General features: G+C 46.5%; 1 protein-coding gene and 1 pseudogene across 2 annotated transcripts; one reads left to right on the forward strand and one right to left on the reverse strand.

The window, feature by feature from the left end:
• LOC106502614 lies at positions 247–6,853 on the forward strand (annotated as a pseudogene).
• LOC102191806 (antimicrobial peptide NK-lysin-like) lies at positions 12,387–16,936 on the reverse strand. 2 transcript variants are annotated; one of them, XM_005686713.2, is made up of 5 exons: positions 16,822–16,936; positions 15,765–15,868; positions 15,191–15,292; positions 13,627–13,795; positions 12,387–12,650 (listed from the first exon to the last, which is right to left on the reverse strand). In XM_005686713.2, exons 1-5 carry the CDS (start codon positions 16,871–16,873, stop codon positions 12,640–12,642), a joined length of 438 nt encoding a protein of 145 aa, XP_005686770.1. In that variant the 5' UTR covers positions 16,874–16,936; the 3' UTR covers positions 12,387–12,639. The 2 variants fall into 2 exon arrangements, with proteins under 2 accessions (XP_005686770.1, XP_005686771.1); XM_005686714.3 differs by having other exon boundaries at positions 12,488–12,650; positions 15,191–15,238; positions 16,822–16,896.

Consider the following 17,191-nt stretch of genomic DNA (forward strand, 5'->3'; position numbering starts at 1 on the left):
CAGAAAAAGCTGTGAAGAGGCTTCCTTTGATCTGAGAAAAGTCTCCAACATTGACCTCTGGTACTATCCATATAAAGGATTTGGGTTTGGTTACACTTCACTGTAAAGCAGTTTATCCCCTGGAGCATTGTTGAAAACAATAGAGCAGTCAGCCAGGAGTTTGTGGGGATTCACAAGAGATGTTTTGAGAGAAAGAAACAAAGAGAACTCTGCCCAGACCTCTGTCATCACAGGATAGCTGTGGGCATGCTCAAGGTTGCACCCCTTGAGGTGCAACGTCTGAGGCTTCGCACTATCGGGGTGGAGGTACCTCACTAAAATTATCCAGTCACTAAACAGCAAGCAATTCATCTCTAAAAGACAATAACATACCTGGGGAGGGGAGGGTGAACAGTATGAACAGTAGCCATATTTGCTATAATAATATACAATATTTGCATGTTATCTAAGATACCCAGTTTCCAACAACAACAAAACATTAAAAGACATAAAGAAATAGGAAAGAACAGGGAATTCCCTGGTGGTCCTGTGGTTAGGTGCTTTCACTACCAGGGCCTGGATTCGATCGCTGCTCAGGAAACTTAGATCCCAAATGCCAAGCCTGTGTGCTGCAGCTAGAGAAACCCTACATACCACAATGAAGACCCAGGGCAGCCAAAAATAAATAAATAAACAAACAGGAGATTCCCTTATGGCTCAGCTGGTAAAGAATCCACCTGCAATGCGGGAGACCTGGGTTCGATCCCTAGGTTGGGAAGATCCCCTGGAGAGGGGCAAGGCTACCTAGTACCAGTATTCTGGCCTGGAGAATTCCACGGACTATATATAGTCCATGGGGTTGCAAAGAGTCGGACACGACTGAGCAACTTTCACTTTCACAGACTTTAGAAAAAATAAATATTGTATAGAAATTGATTACATCAAGAATAGAGAATTCACACATTTATGGCCAATTAATCTACAACAAAGTAGGCAAGAATATACAATGGAGAAGACAGTCTCTTCAACAAGAGGTGCTGGGAAAACTGGACAGCTACATGAAAAAGAATAAAATAGAACATTCTCATTCTGTCACATACACAAAAATAAACTCAAATGAACTAAAAACCTAAATGTAAAATCAGATACTACAAAATTCCTAGAGGAAAATGTAGGCCGAATACTCTTTGACAATAATTGCAGCAGTACCCTTAAAAAACTAGCAATAAATCTACCACATGACCCAGGAACCCCACTACTGGGCTTATGCTCTGAGAAAACCATAATTGAAAAAAATACATATATTCCAATGTTCATAGCAGTACTGTTTGCAATAGCTAGGACATGGAAGCAACCTAGACGCCCACAACAGATGAATGGACAAAGGAGATGCAGTACATCCATGGAGAAGGCAGCGGCATCCCACTCCAGCAACGGCACCCCACTCCAGCAACGGCACCCCACTCCAGTGCTCTTGCCTGGAAAATCCCATGGACGGAGGGAGGAGCCTGGTGGGCTGCAGTCCATGGGGTCTCACAGAGTCAGACACGACTGAGCAACGTCACTTTCACTTTTCACTTTCGTGCATTGGAGAAGGAAATGGCAACCCACTCCAGTGTTCTTGCCTGGAGAATCCCAGGGACGGGGGGAGCCTGGTGGGCTGCCATCTATGGGGTCGCACAGAGTCAGACACGACTGAAGTGACTTGGCAGCAGCAGCAGCAGTACATCCATACAATGGAATGTTACTCAGCCATAAAAAAGAACAAATTTGAGTCAGTTCTAGTGAGGTGGGTGAACCTAGAGCCTGTAATACAGAATGAAGTAAGTCACAAAGAGAAAAACAAATACAGTATATTGACACATATATATGGAATCTAGAAAAATGATATTGATGAACCTATTTGCAGGGAAAGAATGGAGATGCAGACGTAGATAGTGGATTTGTGAACACAGAGCTGGCGGGAGAGGGTGGGGAGAATGGAGAAAGTAGCATCAGCATGTATATACTATCAGGTGTTGCTGTCTAGCACAGAAAGCCCAGTCTGTCACCCTGTGATGACCAGGCGGGATGGGATGGGGGGAGGGAAGGGAGCCTAGGGAAGAAGGGTATGTATTATACTTATGGCTGATTTGCATTGTTGTAAGGCAGAAACCAACACAGCATTGTAAAATTTTAAATAAAAAGATAGGATAAAAAATTACAGCCCTCATTTTTTTTGGATCCATCTCCTAGAGTAATGGAAACAAAAGCAAAAATAAACAAATGGGACTTAATTAAACTTAAAATTGATTGCAGAGCAAAAGAAACCATAAGCAAAATGAAAAGACAACCTATGGAGTGGGAGAAAATATTTGTAAATGATGCAAACAAGAAGAGCTTAATTTCTAAGATATAGAAACAGATGATACAGCTCAGTAAAAAAAAAAAAAAGAAAGAAAAACGAAAACAACTGAATCAAAAAGTGAGCATAGGACCTAAATAGACATTTTCCCAAGGAAGTCACACAGATGGCTAACAGGCACAAGGAAACTTGCTCAACATCACTAATTATTAGAGAAATGCAACTCAAAACTACGGTGAGGAATTGCCTCACACTGGTCAGAATTTATTGCTGATGTTCAGTTGCTAAGTCGTGTCTGGCTGTTTGCCACCCCATGAACTGAAGCATGCAAGGCTTCCCTGTCCCTCACTGTCTCCCAGAGTTTGCTCAAATTAATGTCCATTCAGTCCGTGACGCTATCCAACCATCTTATCCTGTCATCCCCTCTACCTCCTGCCCTGAATCTTTCCCATCATCAGGGTCTTTTCCAAGAAATAGGCTCTTCACGTCAGGAGGCCAAAGTATTGGGGTTTCAGCTTCAGTGTCAGTCCTTACAATGAATATTCAGAGCTGATTTCCTTTAGAATTGACTGGTTTGATCTTCTTGCTGTCCAAAGGACTCTCAAGACTCTTCTCCAGCGCCACATATGAAAGCGTCAATTCCTTGGCTCTCAATCATTTTTATGGTCCAACAGTCGTATCATACATGACTACTGGAAAAGCCATAGCTTTGACTATATGGACCATCAGCAAAGTAGTCTCTCTGCTTTTTAATATGCTGTTTGCTGCTGCTGCTGCTAAGTCACTTCAATTGTGTCCGACTCTGTGCAACCCCATAGATGGCAGCCCACCAGGCTCCCTCGCCCCTGGGATTCTCCAGGCAAGAACACTGGAGTAGGTTGCCATTTCCTTCTCCAATGCATGAAAGTGAAAAGTGAAAGTGAAGTCTCTCAGTCGTGTCCGACTCTTAACGACCCCACGGACTGCAGCCCACCAGTCTCCTCCATCCATGGGATTTTCCACGCAAGAGTACTAGAGTAGGGTGCCATTGCCTTCTCCAATATGCTGTTTAGGTTTGTCATAGCTTTCCTTCCAAGGTGGTAGTGGTTTAGTTGCTAAGTCGTGTCCAACTCGTGAAACCCCATGGACTGTAGCCTGCCAGGCTCCTCTGTCCATTGCATTCTCAAGGCAAGAATACTGGAGTGGGTTTCCATTTCCTCCTCCAGGGGATCTTTCCAATCCAGGGATCAAACACGAGTCCCCTACATTGCAGACAGACTCTTTATCGACTTGCAAGGGAAGCCCTTCCAAGGAGCAAGCATCTTTTAATTTCATGGCTATAGTCACCATCCACAGTGATTTTGGAGTCCAGGAAAAGAAAAGCTGTAATTGCTTCCACTTTTTCTCCTTCTATTTGCCATGAAGTGATAAGACCGGATGCCATGATCTTAGTTTTTTGAATGTTGAGTTTTAAGCCAGCTTTTTCACTTTCCTCTTTCACCCTCATCAAGAGGTACTTTAGTTCCTCTTAACTTTCGGCCATTTGAGTTGTATCATCTCCATATCTGAGGTTGTTGATATTTCTCCTGGCAATCTTGATTCCAACTTATGATTCATCCAGCCCAGAATTTCCCAAAATGGACTCTTCATAGAAGTTAAACAAGCCAAGTGACAATATACAACTTTGACGTATTCCTTTCCCAATTTTGAACCAGTCTGTTGTTCCATGTCTGATTCCTAACCAGACAGTCCATATAGTCAAAGTTATGGCTTTTCCAGTAGTCATGTATGATATGACTGTTGGACCATGAAAATGATTGAGAGCCAAGGAATTGACACGTTCATATTGTGGTGCTGGGGAAGACTCTTGAGAGTCCCTTGGACAGCAAGGAGATCAAACCAGTCAATCCTAAAGGAACAGTTCCATGTCTTAACTGTTGCTTCTTGACCTGCATACAGGTTTCTCAGGAGACAGACAGATGGTCTGCTATTCCCATCTCTTTAAAAGTTTTCTAAAGTTTGTTGTGGTCACGCAGTCAAATGCTTTCTCATAGTAAAGGAAGCAGAAGTAGATGTTTTTCAGGAATTCCCTTACTTTTTCTATGATCCAGTGAATGTTGGCAGTTTGATCTCTGCCTTTTCTAAATTCAGCTTGTACATCTGGAAGTTCTCGGTTCACATACTGCTGAAGCCTAGCTTAAAGGATTTTTAATATTACCTTCTAGCTGTACAGTGGTTTGAACATTTTTTGGCATTGTCCTTCTTTGGGATTGGAATGAAAACTGACCATTTCCAGTCCTGTGGCCACTCCTTTTTCCAAATTTGGTGGTATATTGAGTGTAGCACTTTAACAGCATCATCTTTTAGGATTTGAAATAGCTCAGCTGTAATTCCATCACCTGCACTAACTTTGTTCATAGTAATGTTTCCTAAGGCCCACTTGGCTTCACACACCATGATTTCTGGCTCTAGGTGAATGACCACAACATTGTGCTTATCCAGGCCACTAAAACCTTTTTTGTAGAGTTCTTCTGTGTATTCTTGCCATCTCTTCTTAATCTCTTCTGCTTCTGTTAGGTCATTACCAATTCTGTTCTTTATTATGCCCATCCTTGCAAGATTCCCTTGGTATCTCTAGTTTTCTTGAAGAGATCTCTAATCTTTCCCATTCTATTGTTTCCCTCTATTTCTTTGCATTGTTCACTTAAGAAGGCTTTCTTACCTCTCCTTGCTGGTCAGAATGGCCATCATCAAAAAATCTACAAGTAATAAATGCTGCTGCTGCTGCTGCTGCTGCTGCTGCTGCTAAGTCACTTCAGTCGTGTCCGACTCTGTGCGACCCCATAGACGGCAGCCCGCCAGGCTCCCCAGTCCCTGAGACTCTCCAGGCAAGAACACGGGAGTGGGTTGTCATTTCCTTCTCCAATGCATGAAAGTGAAAAGTGAAAATGAAGTCGCTCAGTTGTGTCCGACTCCTAGTGACCCCATGGACTGCAGCCTACCAGGCTCCTCCATCCATGGGATTTGCCAGGCAAGAGTACTGGAGTGGGTTGCCATTGCCTTCTCCTGGAGAGTGTATAAAAAAAGGGAACCCTTCTATACTGTTGGCTGGAATGTAAACTGGTATAGCCACTATGGAGAACATTATGGATGTTCCTTAAGAAACTAAAAATAGAGTTACCATATAATCCAGTGACCCCACTTCTGAGTATATATATCCAGAAAAGACAAAAACTCTAATTCAAAATATAACATGCACCCTAATGTTCATAGAACACTGTTTACAATAGCCAAGGCATGGAAACAACCTAAATGTCCGCTAACAAATGAATAGATAAAGTAGATGTGATACACACACACACACACACACACACACACACACGATGGAATATTACTCAGCCATAAAAAATAATAAAGTAATGCCATTTGTGGCAACATGGATGGACTTAGAGATTATCATACTAAATGTAGTAAGTCAAACAGAGAAAGACAAATATAATATGATGCCACCTATATGTGTAATTCAAAATATGATACAACTTTCTGCCCATGAGTACTCATCTTTGAAGGTTCCCCTCTCCACTGCCATCTAAGTCAGAGTCAAAGTCTAAGTCAGTCCTCCAAAGAGCCAGAAGAGCTGCAGAAGCTCTTCATTGGAGGGTTGAGCTTTGAAACAACAAACGACAGTTTGAGGAGCCATTCTGAGCAAAGAGGAACACTCACAGACTGTGTGGTGGTGAAGGATCTGAACACCACACCCTCCAGAGGCCCTGGGTCTGTCACATGCTTCATGTGGAGGAGGTTAATGCAGCCGGGAGGGCAAGGCCACACAAGACGGATGGAAGATTCGTGGAACCAAAGAGGGCCATCTCAAGAGAACATTCTCAAAGACCTGGTGCCCATGTAACTGTGAAAAAGATTTTTGTTGGTGGCATTAAAGGAAACACCGAAGAGCATCACCTGAGAGATTATTTTGAATAGTATAGGAAAACTGAAGTGATTAAAATCATGACTGACCAAGGCAGTGGCAGAAGAGAGGCTTTGCGTTCATAACCTTTGATGACCACGACTCCATAGATAAGACTGGCTTTCAGAAATGCCACACTGTAAACGGCCACAACTGCAAAGTAAGGAAAGCCCTGTCTAAGCCAGAGATCGCTAGTGCTTCATCCAGCCAAAGAGGTCGAAGTGGATCTGGAAACTTTGGTGATGGCTGTGGAGGTGGTTTTGGAGGGAATGACAATGTTGGTCATGGAGTGGTCGAGGTGGCTTTGGTGGCAGCCGTGATGGTGGTAGATATGGTGGCAGAGGGGATGGCTAGAATGAATTTGGTGATGATGGAAGCAATTTGGAGGTGACAGAAGCTACAGTGATTTTGGCAATTACGACAATCAATCTTCAAATTTTGGACTCATGAAAGAAGGAAATTTTGGAAGCAGAAGTTCTAGCCCCTATGGTGGTGGAGGCCAATACTTTGACAAACCACAAAAGCAAGGTGGCTATGGAGGTTCCAGCAGCAGCAGTAGCTATAGCAAGGGCAGAAGGTTTTAGCTATTGCCAGGAAACAAAGCTTAGCCAGAGAGGAGAGCCAGAGAAGTGACAGGGAAGCTGCAGGTTACAACAAATTTGTGAACTCAGCCAAGGACAGTGGTGGCAGGGCCTCCCTGCTACAAAGAAGACATGTTTTAGACAATACTCATCTGTATGGGCAAAAAACTCAAGAACCATACTGTGACTAATCATGTGTGCGTGCTAAGTTGCCTCAGTTGTGTCCAATTCAGTGCAACCCTACGCACTGTAGCCCACCAGGCTCCTCTGTCCATGGGGTTCTCCAGGCAAGAATACTGGAGCAGGTTGCTGTGGCCTTCTCCTTGATCAAACCCATGTCTGTTGGCAGACAGGTTCTTTACCACTAGCGCCACCTGGGAAGCCCTTTGGCTAATTGTTCTGTTCAGCTCAGTTCACTCAGTTGTGTCCAACTCTTTGTGACCCCATGGACTGCAGCATGTCAGGCTTCTCTGTCCATCACCAACTCCCGGAGCTTGCTCAAACTCAATATCCATCGTGTCAGTGATGCCATCCAGCCATCTCATCCTCCGTCATCCCCTTCTTCTACCTTCAATCTTTCCCAGTATCAGGGTCTTTTCCAATAAATCAGTTCTTCGCATTAGGTGGCCAAAGTGTTTTAGCTTCAACTTCAGAATCAGTCCTTCTAATGAATATTCAGGACTGATTTCCTTTACGATTGACTGGTTTGATTGCCTTACGGTTCAAGGGACTCTCAAGAGTCTTCTCCAACACCACAGTTCAAAGCATCAATTCTTTAGCACTCAGCTTTCTTTACGGTCCAACTTTCATATCCATATGTGACTACTGGAAAAACCGTAGCTTTGACTACCTGTATAACAGGTTAACTTAGTTTCTGTTCTGTGGAAAGTGTAAAGTATGCCAAAAAAGGATTTTAATGTGGATTTCTTTTTTTTTTTTTTGCATCCATGCTGTTAATTACTAAATGTAATAGTCTGATCGTGACGCTGAATAAATGTGTCTCTTTTTTTTAATGTGCCATGTAAAGTGCCAACAGTGTGAAGTTAGAATTCCTTCAGGGTGATCCCAGGTTTAATTCAAAATTTATTTACAACCTGCTTTGGTGGAGAAGTTGTTGTCTTTAGAACCTCGATGTAGTTGAACAGACAGTTACTGTGTTGTGAAATGAGTTCACCATTAAAAGGTTCACCCACTCAAAGTCATGGAGTTTTTTGGTTGTTAATGATCATTGGCACATCCTATGCAATAGATATAAATTGAATTATGATATCAGATAAAGTTATAGATGGGAATGAAGCTGGTGTATCAACCTTGTATCATGCGTAATCAGTAAAACATTTAGTATCCTCTTGAAAAAAAATAAAAGAATAAAATATGCTACAAATTGGCAGAATCCACCTGCCAATGCAGGGGACATGGGCTCAATCCCAAGTCCTAGAAGATTTCGCATGCTGCAGGGCAGCTAAGCCCATCTGCCACAACTACTGAGCCTATGCTCTAGGGCCTGTGCTCGGCAGCAAGAGAAGCCCCTGCAATGAGAAGCCCATGCATTTCTACTAGAGAGTAGTCCACACTCTCTGCAACCAGAAAAAGCTCATGTGCAGCAATGAAGACCCAGCACAACCAAAAATAAATAAGCAAGAAATAATGAAAATAAAATGTGGTACAAATGAACTTACAGAAATAGACCAAAGATAAAAAGAGAAAATACTCAAATTATTAGAATCAGAAATAGAAGAAGGGACATTATGACTGACCCTACAGAGAAGAAAAGGATTATCCCTACTATGAACAGCCTCCAAACGCCTGGGTCCAGCCCACAGGTCAAACTGGAGTCAGGTCTTTTTGATGACACCCTTAACACCATCTATGCATTTATGCATCTATGCACCTATGCATCTATGCTAAGGCCAAATGACTACAAGTCATTTATTTTTCACCTTTAAATAATTTCAAATTTACAGAAAAGTTGCAAGACTAGTACAAAGAGTTTCTGTTAACCTTAACCGTATTCCCACTGTTCGCATTTTGCCATAGGTATGTGGTATGTGTCTTTCTGTATGCTGTTGTTGTTGTTCCGTCGCTAAGTGGTGTCTGACTCTTTTGCAACCTCATGGACTGTAGCCCTCCTGGTTCCTCTGTCCATAGGATTTTGCAGGCAAGAACGCTGGAGTGGGTTGCCATTTCCTTCTCTAGTGGATTTTCCCAACCCAGGGACTGAACCCACATTTCCTGCATTGGCAGGGAAGTTCTTTACCACTGAGCCACAAAGGAAGCCCCTTTTCTATGTGAACATATCACAATTGCTTCTAAATCATTTGACAGTAAATTGTAGAAAATGGTGCCTTACATCCCCTCTTGATACTTCAGTGTGTATTTCCTTACAAGGACAATCTCATACATAACAGTACAACCATCAAAATCAGAAAACTAACATTAACACAATATTAGCATCAGAGATTCCAGTCACATTTCGTAGCTTGTCCCCAACAGTGTCTTTTATAGGTCTGGATCCCGAACAGATCGTGTATTGCAATTAGATCAATGTATTTCTTAGTTTCCTTTGATCTGAAGCAGTTCTTCAGTCTTTCCTTGTCTTTCTTGATCTTGGCATTTTTGAAAAGTATAGGGCAGCTACTATGTAAAATACCAGTTTGAGCTTGTCTGATCTTTCCCGATGATTTAGGCTTATTGTCAGAAATGAGTTGTACATTCTTCTCATTGCATTGCATCATGAACCCCATGATGTTGACTTGTCCATTAGTAGCATCCCCTGTCTCCTAAGCTTCTCTGCTGTCAAGGTAACTAATAATGGAAGTTGCTTTCTTTCCTTGGCCATGCTCAAGGTTTGCAGGATCCTATTTCCCTGACCAGGAATCGAACTCATGCCCACTGGAGTGAAAGTGCTGAGTCTTAACCACTGGACTGCCAAGGAAAACCCAGAAATTAATTAATTAATTAATTAATTCCAATGGACTCCATTCTTTCATTGCTGAGGGCGGGGGTTCTATCTCTCGTTCAGGAACTGAGATCCCTCAAGCTGCATGGTGCGGCCAAAAAAAAAAAGTCTAATTAATAAATATTTTGTGAGATAGACTTTATAACTATGTCTACATTTATTCATTGGCATTCTACTATAGGGTAACACTTTCCATTTTCCCTTGCTTATTAATTTATTATTTCTATGACTTCATTGGGCTTCCCTGGGAGCTCAGCTGGTAAAGGATCCTCCTGCAATGCAGGAGACTCCCGTTTGAGTCCTGGGTCAGGAAGATCCCCTGGAGAAGGGATAGGCTACCCACACCAGTATTCTTGGGTTCAGCTGGTAAAGAATTGGCCCATAATGCAAGAGACCTGGGTTCGATCCCTGGGTTGGGAAGATCCCCTGGGGAAGGAAACAGCTACCCACTTCAGTATTCTTGCCTAGACGAACATAGCAGATTGGCAGGCTACAGTCCATGGGGTCACAAAGAGTCAGACATGACTAAGAGACTTTCACTTTCATGGATTCTAACTTATTCAGTGGGTTATAATCTATTATTGTCATTGTCTTTTTTGATACTCAAATTGCCCCAGATTTCATCATTTGAACTATTTTTCTGATTGAACTCTTTATTTTCCCCTCTTTGAGCCTCAATCTCTTCCCAAATTTTCATGTCCATTCTCAACCAAATGATTCGGGTGGGCTGGACTCCATCTCAGCCACAGGGATGTACCCTGACTCGGCTTATGCTAACCATTGTATGCCATGCCCCTGGACACACTGGTTGGTTCAAGATGGGCAGCTGACCCCTTTGTGGATAAAAACGGGGAGACGTCTGATGGGATTTCTGGGAAAGAAGTTTCTTTTCCCTTCCAAGGGAGCTACTAAAAGAGAGGCTACTAAAGAACTCTCTGTCTCCTGTTGACACACTGGAAAAATGACAAGTTTTTATCTAATGCAGCCATTCCTGCTGCCAAGAAGGAAGCTGGCCTGAGGTCAATTTTAGTATACAGAGGCGGGAAGAAAAAAGAAAATTGTAGGACCACAGGAACGAAGCTCTGGTGACACCACAGATTTCTGGATCATTCTGTGCCTGAAGCTCTGTGGACTGGTTAAGTATTGGTGCTATTAAATTACCTTTTTTTATTTAAGCCAGAATGAGCTAAAACTTCAGTTGCTGGAGGGCAAAAGTGCCCTAAATAATACACTCCCCCAAAACAGCAAAAAAAAGGCTGCTTGGGAATTCCCTGGAGGCCCAGTGATTAGGACTCTGTGCTTCCACTGCAGGGGGCAGGGTTTGAACCCTGGTTGGGGAACTAAAATCCTGCAAGCCTCAGTTCAGTTCAGTTCAGTCGTTCAGTCATGTCTGACTCTTTGTGACCCCATGAACCGCAGCATCCTAGGCTTCCCTGTCCATCACCAACTCCCGGAGTTCACCCAAACTCAAGGCACAGCCAAAAAAAAAGAGGAGAAGGCTGCCTTCTGTGAAGTGAAAGGCTAAGTTTCAGTTCCTAATATCCAGAAGAACTCTAACCCTAAGAGTGAAAAACCTGGCTTGAAAAGTAACATTCAAAAAATTAAGAGGGAGGGAGGTGGGAGGGGGGTTCATGTTTGGGAACGCATGTAAGAATTAAAGATTTTAAAATTTAAAAAATAAAAAACTAAAAAAAGAAAAAAAAGAGAGAGAATAAAAGCATGATAGATTAAATACCAAAAAAAAAAAAAAATTAAGACCATGGCATCTGGTCTCATCACTTCATGGCAAATAGATGAGAAAAAAATGGAAACAGTGACAGACTTTATTTTCTTGGGCTCCAAAATCACTGAGGACAGTGACTGCAACCGTGAAATTAAAAGATGTTTGCTCCTTGAAAGAAAATCTATGACCAACTTAGCATCTTAAAAAGCAGAGACATCACTTTGCTGACAAAGGTCCGTATAGTTAAAGCTGTGGTTTTTCCAGTACTCATGTACAGATGTGAGAGTTGAACCATAGAGAAGGCTGAGCACTGAAGAACTGATGCTTTCAAATAGTGGTGCTGGAGAAGACTCTTGAGAATCCCTTGGACATCCAACCAGTCAATCTGAAAGGAAATCACCTCTGAATTTTCGTTGGAAGGACTGATGCTGAAGCTGAAGCTCTAATACTTTGACCACCTGATGCAAAGAGCCAACTTATTAGAAAAGACCCTGATACTGGGAAAGACTGAGGGCAGGAGGAGAAGGGGATGACAGAGGATGAGATGGTTGGATGACATCACTGATTCAATGGACATGAGTTGAGCAAGCTCCAGAATATAGTGAAGGACAGGGAAGCCTGGCATGCTGCAGTCCGTGCGATGTCAGATCGAACACAACTGATCGACTGAACAACAGCAAAACCCTAACCCGGCTGGTTTCCCCAGCTGGTCTGAGAGCTCCTGGGGGTGTATCTGTGGTGTGCTCCAGGTGCTTGGAGTGACATGCAGCACAGTAAGTATTTCATGACCATATGTGTGAGAGCTGCTAAGTTGTCTTGTTCACCGCTAAATCCCTAACATCTAGAATCACAGGTGGACATACAGCATGTTTATTGAATGAACTCATGAGTCAGATGAGCATGCCCCTTCTCTGAAACCCAGCAAAGGAAAAGAAGCTGCAAAAATTCTTGCTTGATATTTTATTCTCCTGAGCGGGGAAGGCAGTGGAAGGAGTTAGATAAGAGAAACTAGAGGGAAGACTCCTGGATTCAGGAAGGAAGGAGCCGATGGAGGATGCTGGAGTTTCTGTGCTTCTTCCCCAGGGTGGGGTTGGGGGACCCAGCGGCTCAGATGAGACCTGGAGTGGAGAGAAGAGACAGCAATGGGCAGGTGTGTGGGGTCTCTAGAGGGGATGGGGACTTAGAGCCACCTGTTCTTGTGGTACACATGCACTGTCCCCTCCTGGAAGCCCTTCAGGAGCCTGTGTGGGTGGTGGGGCTTTGAAGATAAAAGCCACAGGAAATGGTGGGGACCTCATACTAACGGGCGATCTGCAAGCATCAGGCTGCAAAGCATCAGTGAGAGTGGATGAGCTGCCAGACCTAAACTGAGGATCCCTTCCCCGGCCCATCTCTTGTAGCCAATTGCCTGAAATCTCCAGGCATGGTCTGGGCAGCCCTAGCCCTCCCCCAACCCCATGAGATTCCTCCAGCCCCAGCTCTTAGGCCCCTGTGACATGGAGAAGGATGTGGCCTTGGTTCCCATTCTGGGGTCAGGGCTGGGCTGGGAGGTTGGAGTTTGATCAGGGCTCTGATGTCTCCAGTATCTTAGTCTCAGGCCATTTCCTTGGCATCAACCTTGTCATACATGATGGTCTTATTCAGTCCTCACCCCAACCTCAGAAACAGGAGTCATTATCCCCCTTTCACAGGTGAGAAAACTCAAGCTCAAATAGGTTAAGCTACTTGCCCAAGGTCACACAGCTGAGGAGAAATGGGGACCTGATTTTACTCTAGGACTGTTTGCGGGAGCGTGGGGAGCGGCGGGGGACGGGGGGTGGGGGGTGGGCGTTGCCTCAGGCTGTTAGGAGTTTTTCTCAAATGTTTGAGGAAGGACTTTGGTAGGAGCCAAAGTCCACCTACCCATCTGCTCCACACAGTTCCTGTTGGGAGTGGTTGGAGTCATGTGCCATGTGGCAAGAAAGCTGGGAGGGGCAGGTGTGAGCTGCTTAGGAAGTTCTCTCTGACAGGTGCCTTCCTGTGATTTTAAACTCTATTGCACATTCATGGGGAGGCTGTCAGGAAATAACTCCCTGCTGTTCCCTCTGCACGTACCTGCCTTGCGCTTGCACAGCATGATGTCCACACAGATGGCCTGAGGCTTCTTCCTAGCTGTGATGTCTGCAGAGATGCGATGGAGAAACTTCTTCATGATCTTGTTGCAACGCCTTCTCAGCAGCCCCATCTTTCTGCACACCTTGGAGGTGGCACGGATGATGACATTCTGGAGCAGCAGCGCCGTGGTAGGAAACAGGCCTCAGGTGAACCCTACCTGGCATTGCCTTTCTGCAGGCCCTGGCAGCTTTGGTCCCCAGCTAGGTCTGGCAATGGGACCAGTGGCCAGGGAGCTGGTGCCTGGTGGCCACCCGAGCGGGGACTGGAGAGACAGGTCTCAGCCCCTATTCCTCATCCCTGAGTCCTGGCCCAAACCTGACCAGCAGGGGTTCCGGAAAAGACAATTGGTCCTGCCGATTCTCAGCTCCTATATAACTGGGCCCTGTCTTCTGGTGGAGAGTGGTGCCCAGACCCACTTTAAAGGATCTGCCTACATAGCTTCTGGGTCCAGGGCCTGACTGGTGCTGGGTTGGGGGCGGGGGGGGGGGGGGTGCAGTGGGTTAGGAGGGAATCTGAGCTTGAAGCCTTGGTTCATTGATTTTGGAATATCTTATCCTGCCATCCCAGTGGAAGAGGATAAATCTGAGGATCCCGGGATGAAGACAGAGGGCTGAGCAGGTCGAGGGAGCTAAGGGGGGCTGGGGGAGAGTGAAACTATGATTCTTGTGATGATACATCCACTTCTTAAGGATTAAGTTGGAGCTAAGTACATCCCACTTTTCGGCTCCTTTAAAAGACCTAGGCAGGATTTCCCTGGTGGCTCATGGTGAAGAATCCGCCTGCCAGTGCAGGAGAGGACCTGAGATCCAGGAAGACCCCACATGCTGGGGAGCAAGGAAGCTGGTGCGCCACAACCACTGAGCCTGTGCTCTAGAGCCCGGGAACCCCAACTGCTGAGCCCACGCGTCTCAGCTACTGAGGCCGCATGCCAAGAGCCAGCGCTCCGCCACAGGAGGAGCCACCACAGTGAGAAGCCTGAGCACCCCAGTGACAGAGTAGCCCCCACTCAGAGCAACTAGAGAGAAAGTCTGAGAGGCAACCAAGACCCAGCACAGTCAAATAAATACATTAATAAAATCGTCTGTTTAAAAAAAGTCCTAGGCAACTTGGATTGCCTAGGTAAGAAAACTGATGCTCACAAAGTGTTTATGACTTGGCCAAACCATACAGCTCAGATGTGGAGAACCTGGGACTTGCCTTTCCTGACTCAGGCTTGATCTGGAACCAACCTCCTAGAGCCATATCCTGGACATGAATGGGAGGTCCCTCCCTGCTCTGGGGACAGGTTCCCTTCGAGGACCTGATGGAAACCACACACCCTTCCTCCCACTTTCATACTCCCAGAGTGCCACAAGTCGAGGGAATAACCAAAGTCCATTGGCACACACTTGAGGAGCCCACAGACTGCCAGCCATTCTGGCAGCCCTCCTCACCATCCCCCACCCTCCCCACCCCCTCAGGGGCACCTCTCCACCCACCAGGCTCCACAAGCCTCCAGTCTCACCTTGCTGGGCTTATTTCCCACCATGTTCTCCAACATCTGCATTATCTCCTGACAAAGATCACAGAAAGGGTTCAGCTCCTCTCTTTGGAGCGCCAGGTCACCCTATTAGAAAAGGAAGTCCCTCAGAGTGGTCTCTCAGACACCCCAACCTTGGAAGGGCACCAGGAAGGGTCCCCTGGGAGCTTTCCAGCCAGTAGGATGACCCATGACCTATCTGTCCATATGAGTACCTGAGCCAGACTGGCTGACCCCTGCCCATCTCTCTGCCTGTCTTAGAGGGGCTGAGAGACCCCACGACCTGCCTCCACACCCACAACACCCTCCCCAGCCCAGCATCTGCCCCTCTGCTGTTCTACCGTCAGACAAGGAGGAGGCTCTTGGGGAGGGCCCAGCCACCAGTGTAGCCCCTACCCCGCAGTCAGGCACCAGTGTGAACAAAACCAGCATCTTCAGCTCCCACCATGCCTCCCCACCCACTGACCAGTTCGGTCTCCAGACCCTCGCCCCTGGCACTGCCCAGGGAGGAGAGGAAGGAGAGGGACGGTAGGGGGGCAGCAGGAAGCCATCCGCGTACCTGGGGATCCTCCGGGGCCAGGCCCTGGCACAACTCGTCTCCATCGCTCAGATGGGCCGTCGCCTGGTCGTGACACTCAGGAGTCAGACCGGAAAAGGCCAGCCCTGGGGAAGAAACAGCATCAGCAGCCCTCCACAGACAGAGGGAGAGGAGAAGTCACTGCTCCTGGCTGGGGAGAGCCCAGGAGGCAGCTGGTGCCCAGGACGGGGGTGCGGCCTTGTGAGGGGACCCAGGGGCCTCCTGCCCTGCTCTGCCCTGGGGCTGCTCTGACCCACTGTCAAGAGAAACACACACCCTCAAGTTCCTTGAAGAGCAAAGAGGATAAGCCCCCCAGCCATCACCATTACACCACTCTCTGTCTCTCTGTTTCTCCGTCTTGTCTGTCTGTCTCTCTGTGCGTGTCTCTCTCTCACACACACACACAGAGATTTGGGGCCCATCTAAAAGGAAACTTCCCTCATCTTCTTTCAAGGGATTGTTTTTCTTTTTCTCATTTCTCAAAAAACAAAAAAACAAAAAACACCTCATGTCAGATGGCCCAGCCCAGCCAGCTCTCCCCTCCAGAAGGGTCCTTACGCTCAGCTAAGCCATTAGAACTTACAGTGAGCCCGGGCACTGGGAGAGAGGAGGTGTGGGGACAAGGGAGGGAGTCTAGAACAGTGAGAGGTCCCCATTCACTCAGATACCCTGTCAACCCCTGGCCATTATGGGCCAGAAGAAACCTCAGACCCACTGGTGGGTCAGAGATCTTCATGACGCGGACGAAGAGCCAGCGGCCCAGGAAGAGAAAGGGAGCCCCATGGGCCCCATAGCCTGAGCAGGAAAGTTGGGACCAGACCCCTGGCTGGGGCTCCCTTCTTTCCCACTGGCTCTCTCTCCCCATTGGCCAGGTCACTGCCAGGCCGGGCTAAACCTGGCTCTGAGGGTAAGGCCCAGCCTCTGTGGTGATGGTGAGAAGGCTGTGGGACCTGAGGTGACCTTGGGTCCACAAAGCCCGAGAAAGCAGGGCTGGGAGGAGAAGCAGCTGTCGGGATCTACCCTGAGGGAACATCCTCACCTGGGGCGACCAGGAGCACCGAGGCGATGAGCAGGACAGCCCAGGAGGTCATGGTGGGCAGCTGCCCAGCCTCCCTCCACAGCCTGCTTTATAGAGTCTGGGAACTTGGCAATCTGACCAGGCAGGGTCCTTTCCTCTTATCAGCCATCTCCCATCTCACTGGGTTTACCACAAAAAAAGTGCCAGTCTGTGGAGAAATGGGAGGAGGAGTGTGCCTCAGAGCTTCCACACACCCCTCTCCACCCGCCCTGCCCAGTACTAGAACTTTCTGAGCAGAGCCGGGTGTTGATGGAGAGCATTGGCCGCCGTGATGCCCACCCTGCCCTGATGTGGTAACGGGAGGAGAAGTCCCCACTGCCGAGGGATCAGG

Source organism: Capra hircus, chromosome 11, assembly GCF_001704415.2.
Source record: "Capra hircus breed San Clemente chromosome 11, ASM170441v1, whole genome shotgun sequence".
NCBI lineage: Eukaryota > Metazoa > Chordata > Mammalia > Artiodactyla > Bovidae > Capra > Capra hircus.

What these genes read in the sequence shown, in the direction of transcription:
- LOC102191806 (XM_005686713.2), bottom strand. Translation starts at nt 16,873, where the DNA reads ATGACCTCCTGGGCTGTCCTGCTCATCGCCTCGGTGCTCCTGGTCGCC. An exon ending in TGGCCCCGGAGGATCCCCAG is followed by an intron (nt 15,293 to 15,764) that starts GTACGCGGATGG and finishes CTTTTCTAATAG; the next exon opens with GGTGACCTGGCGCTCCAAAG. An exon ending in TGGGAAATAAGCCCAGCAAG is followed by an intron (nt 13,796 to 15,190) that starts GTGAGACTGGAG and finishes CTGCTGCTCCAG; the next exon opens with AATGTCATCATCCGTGCCAC.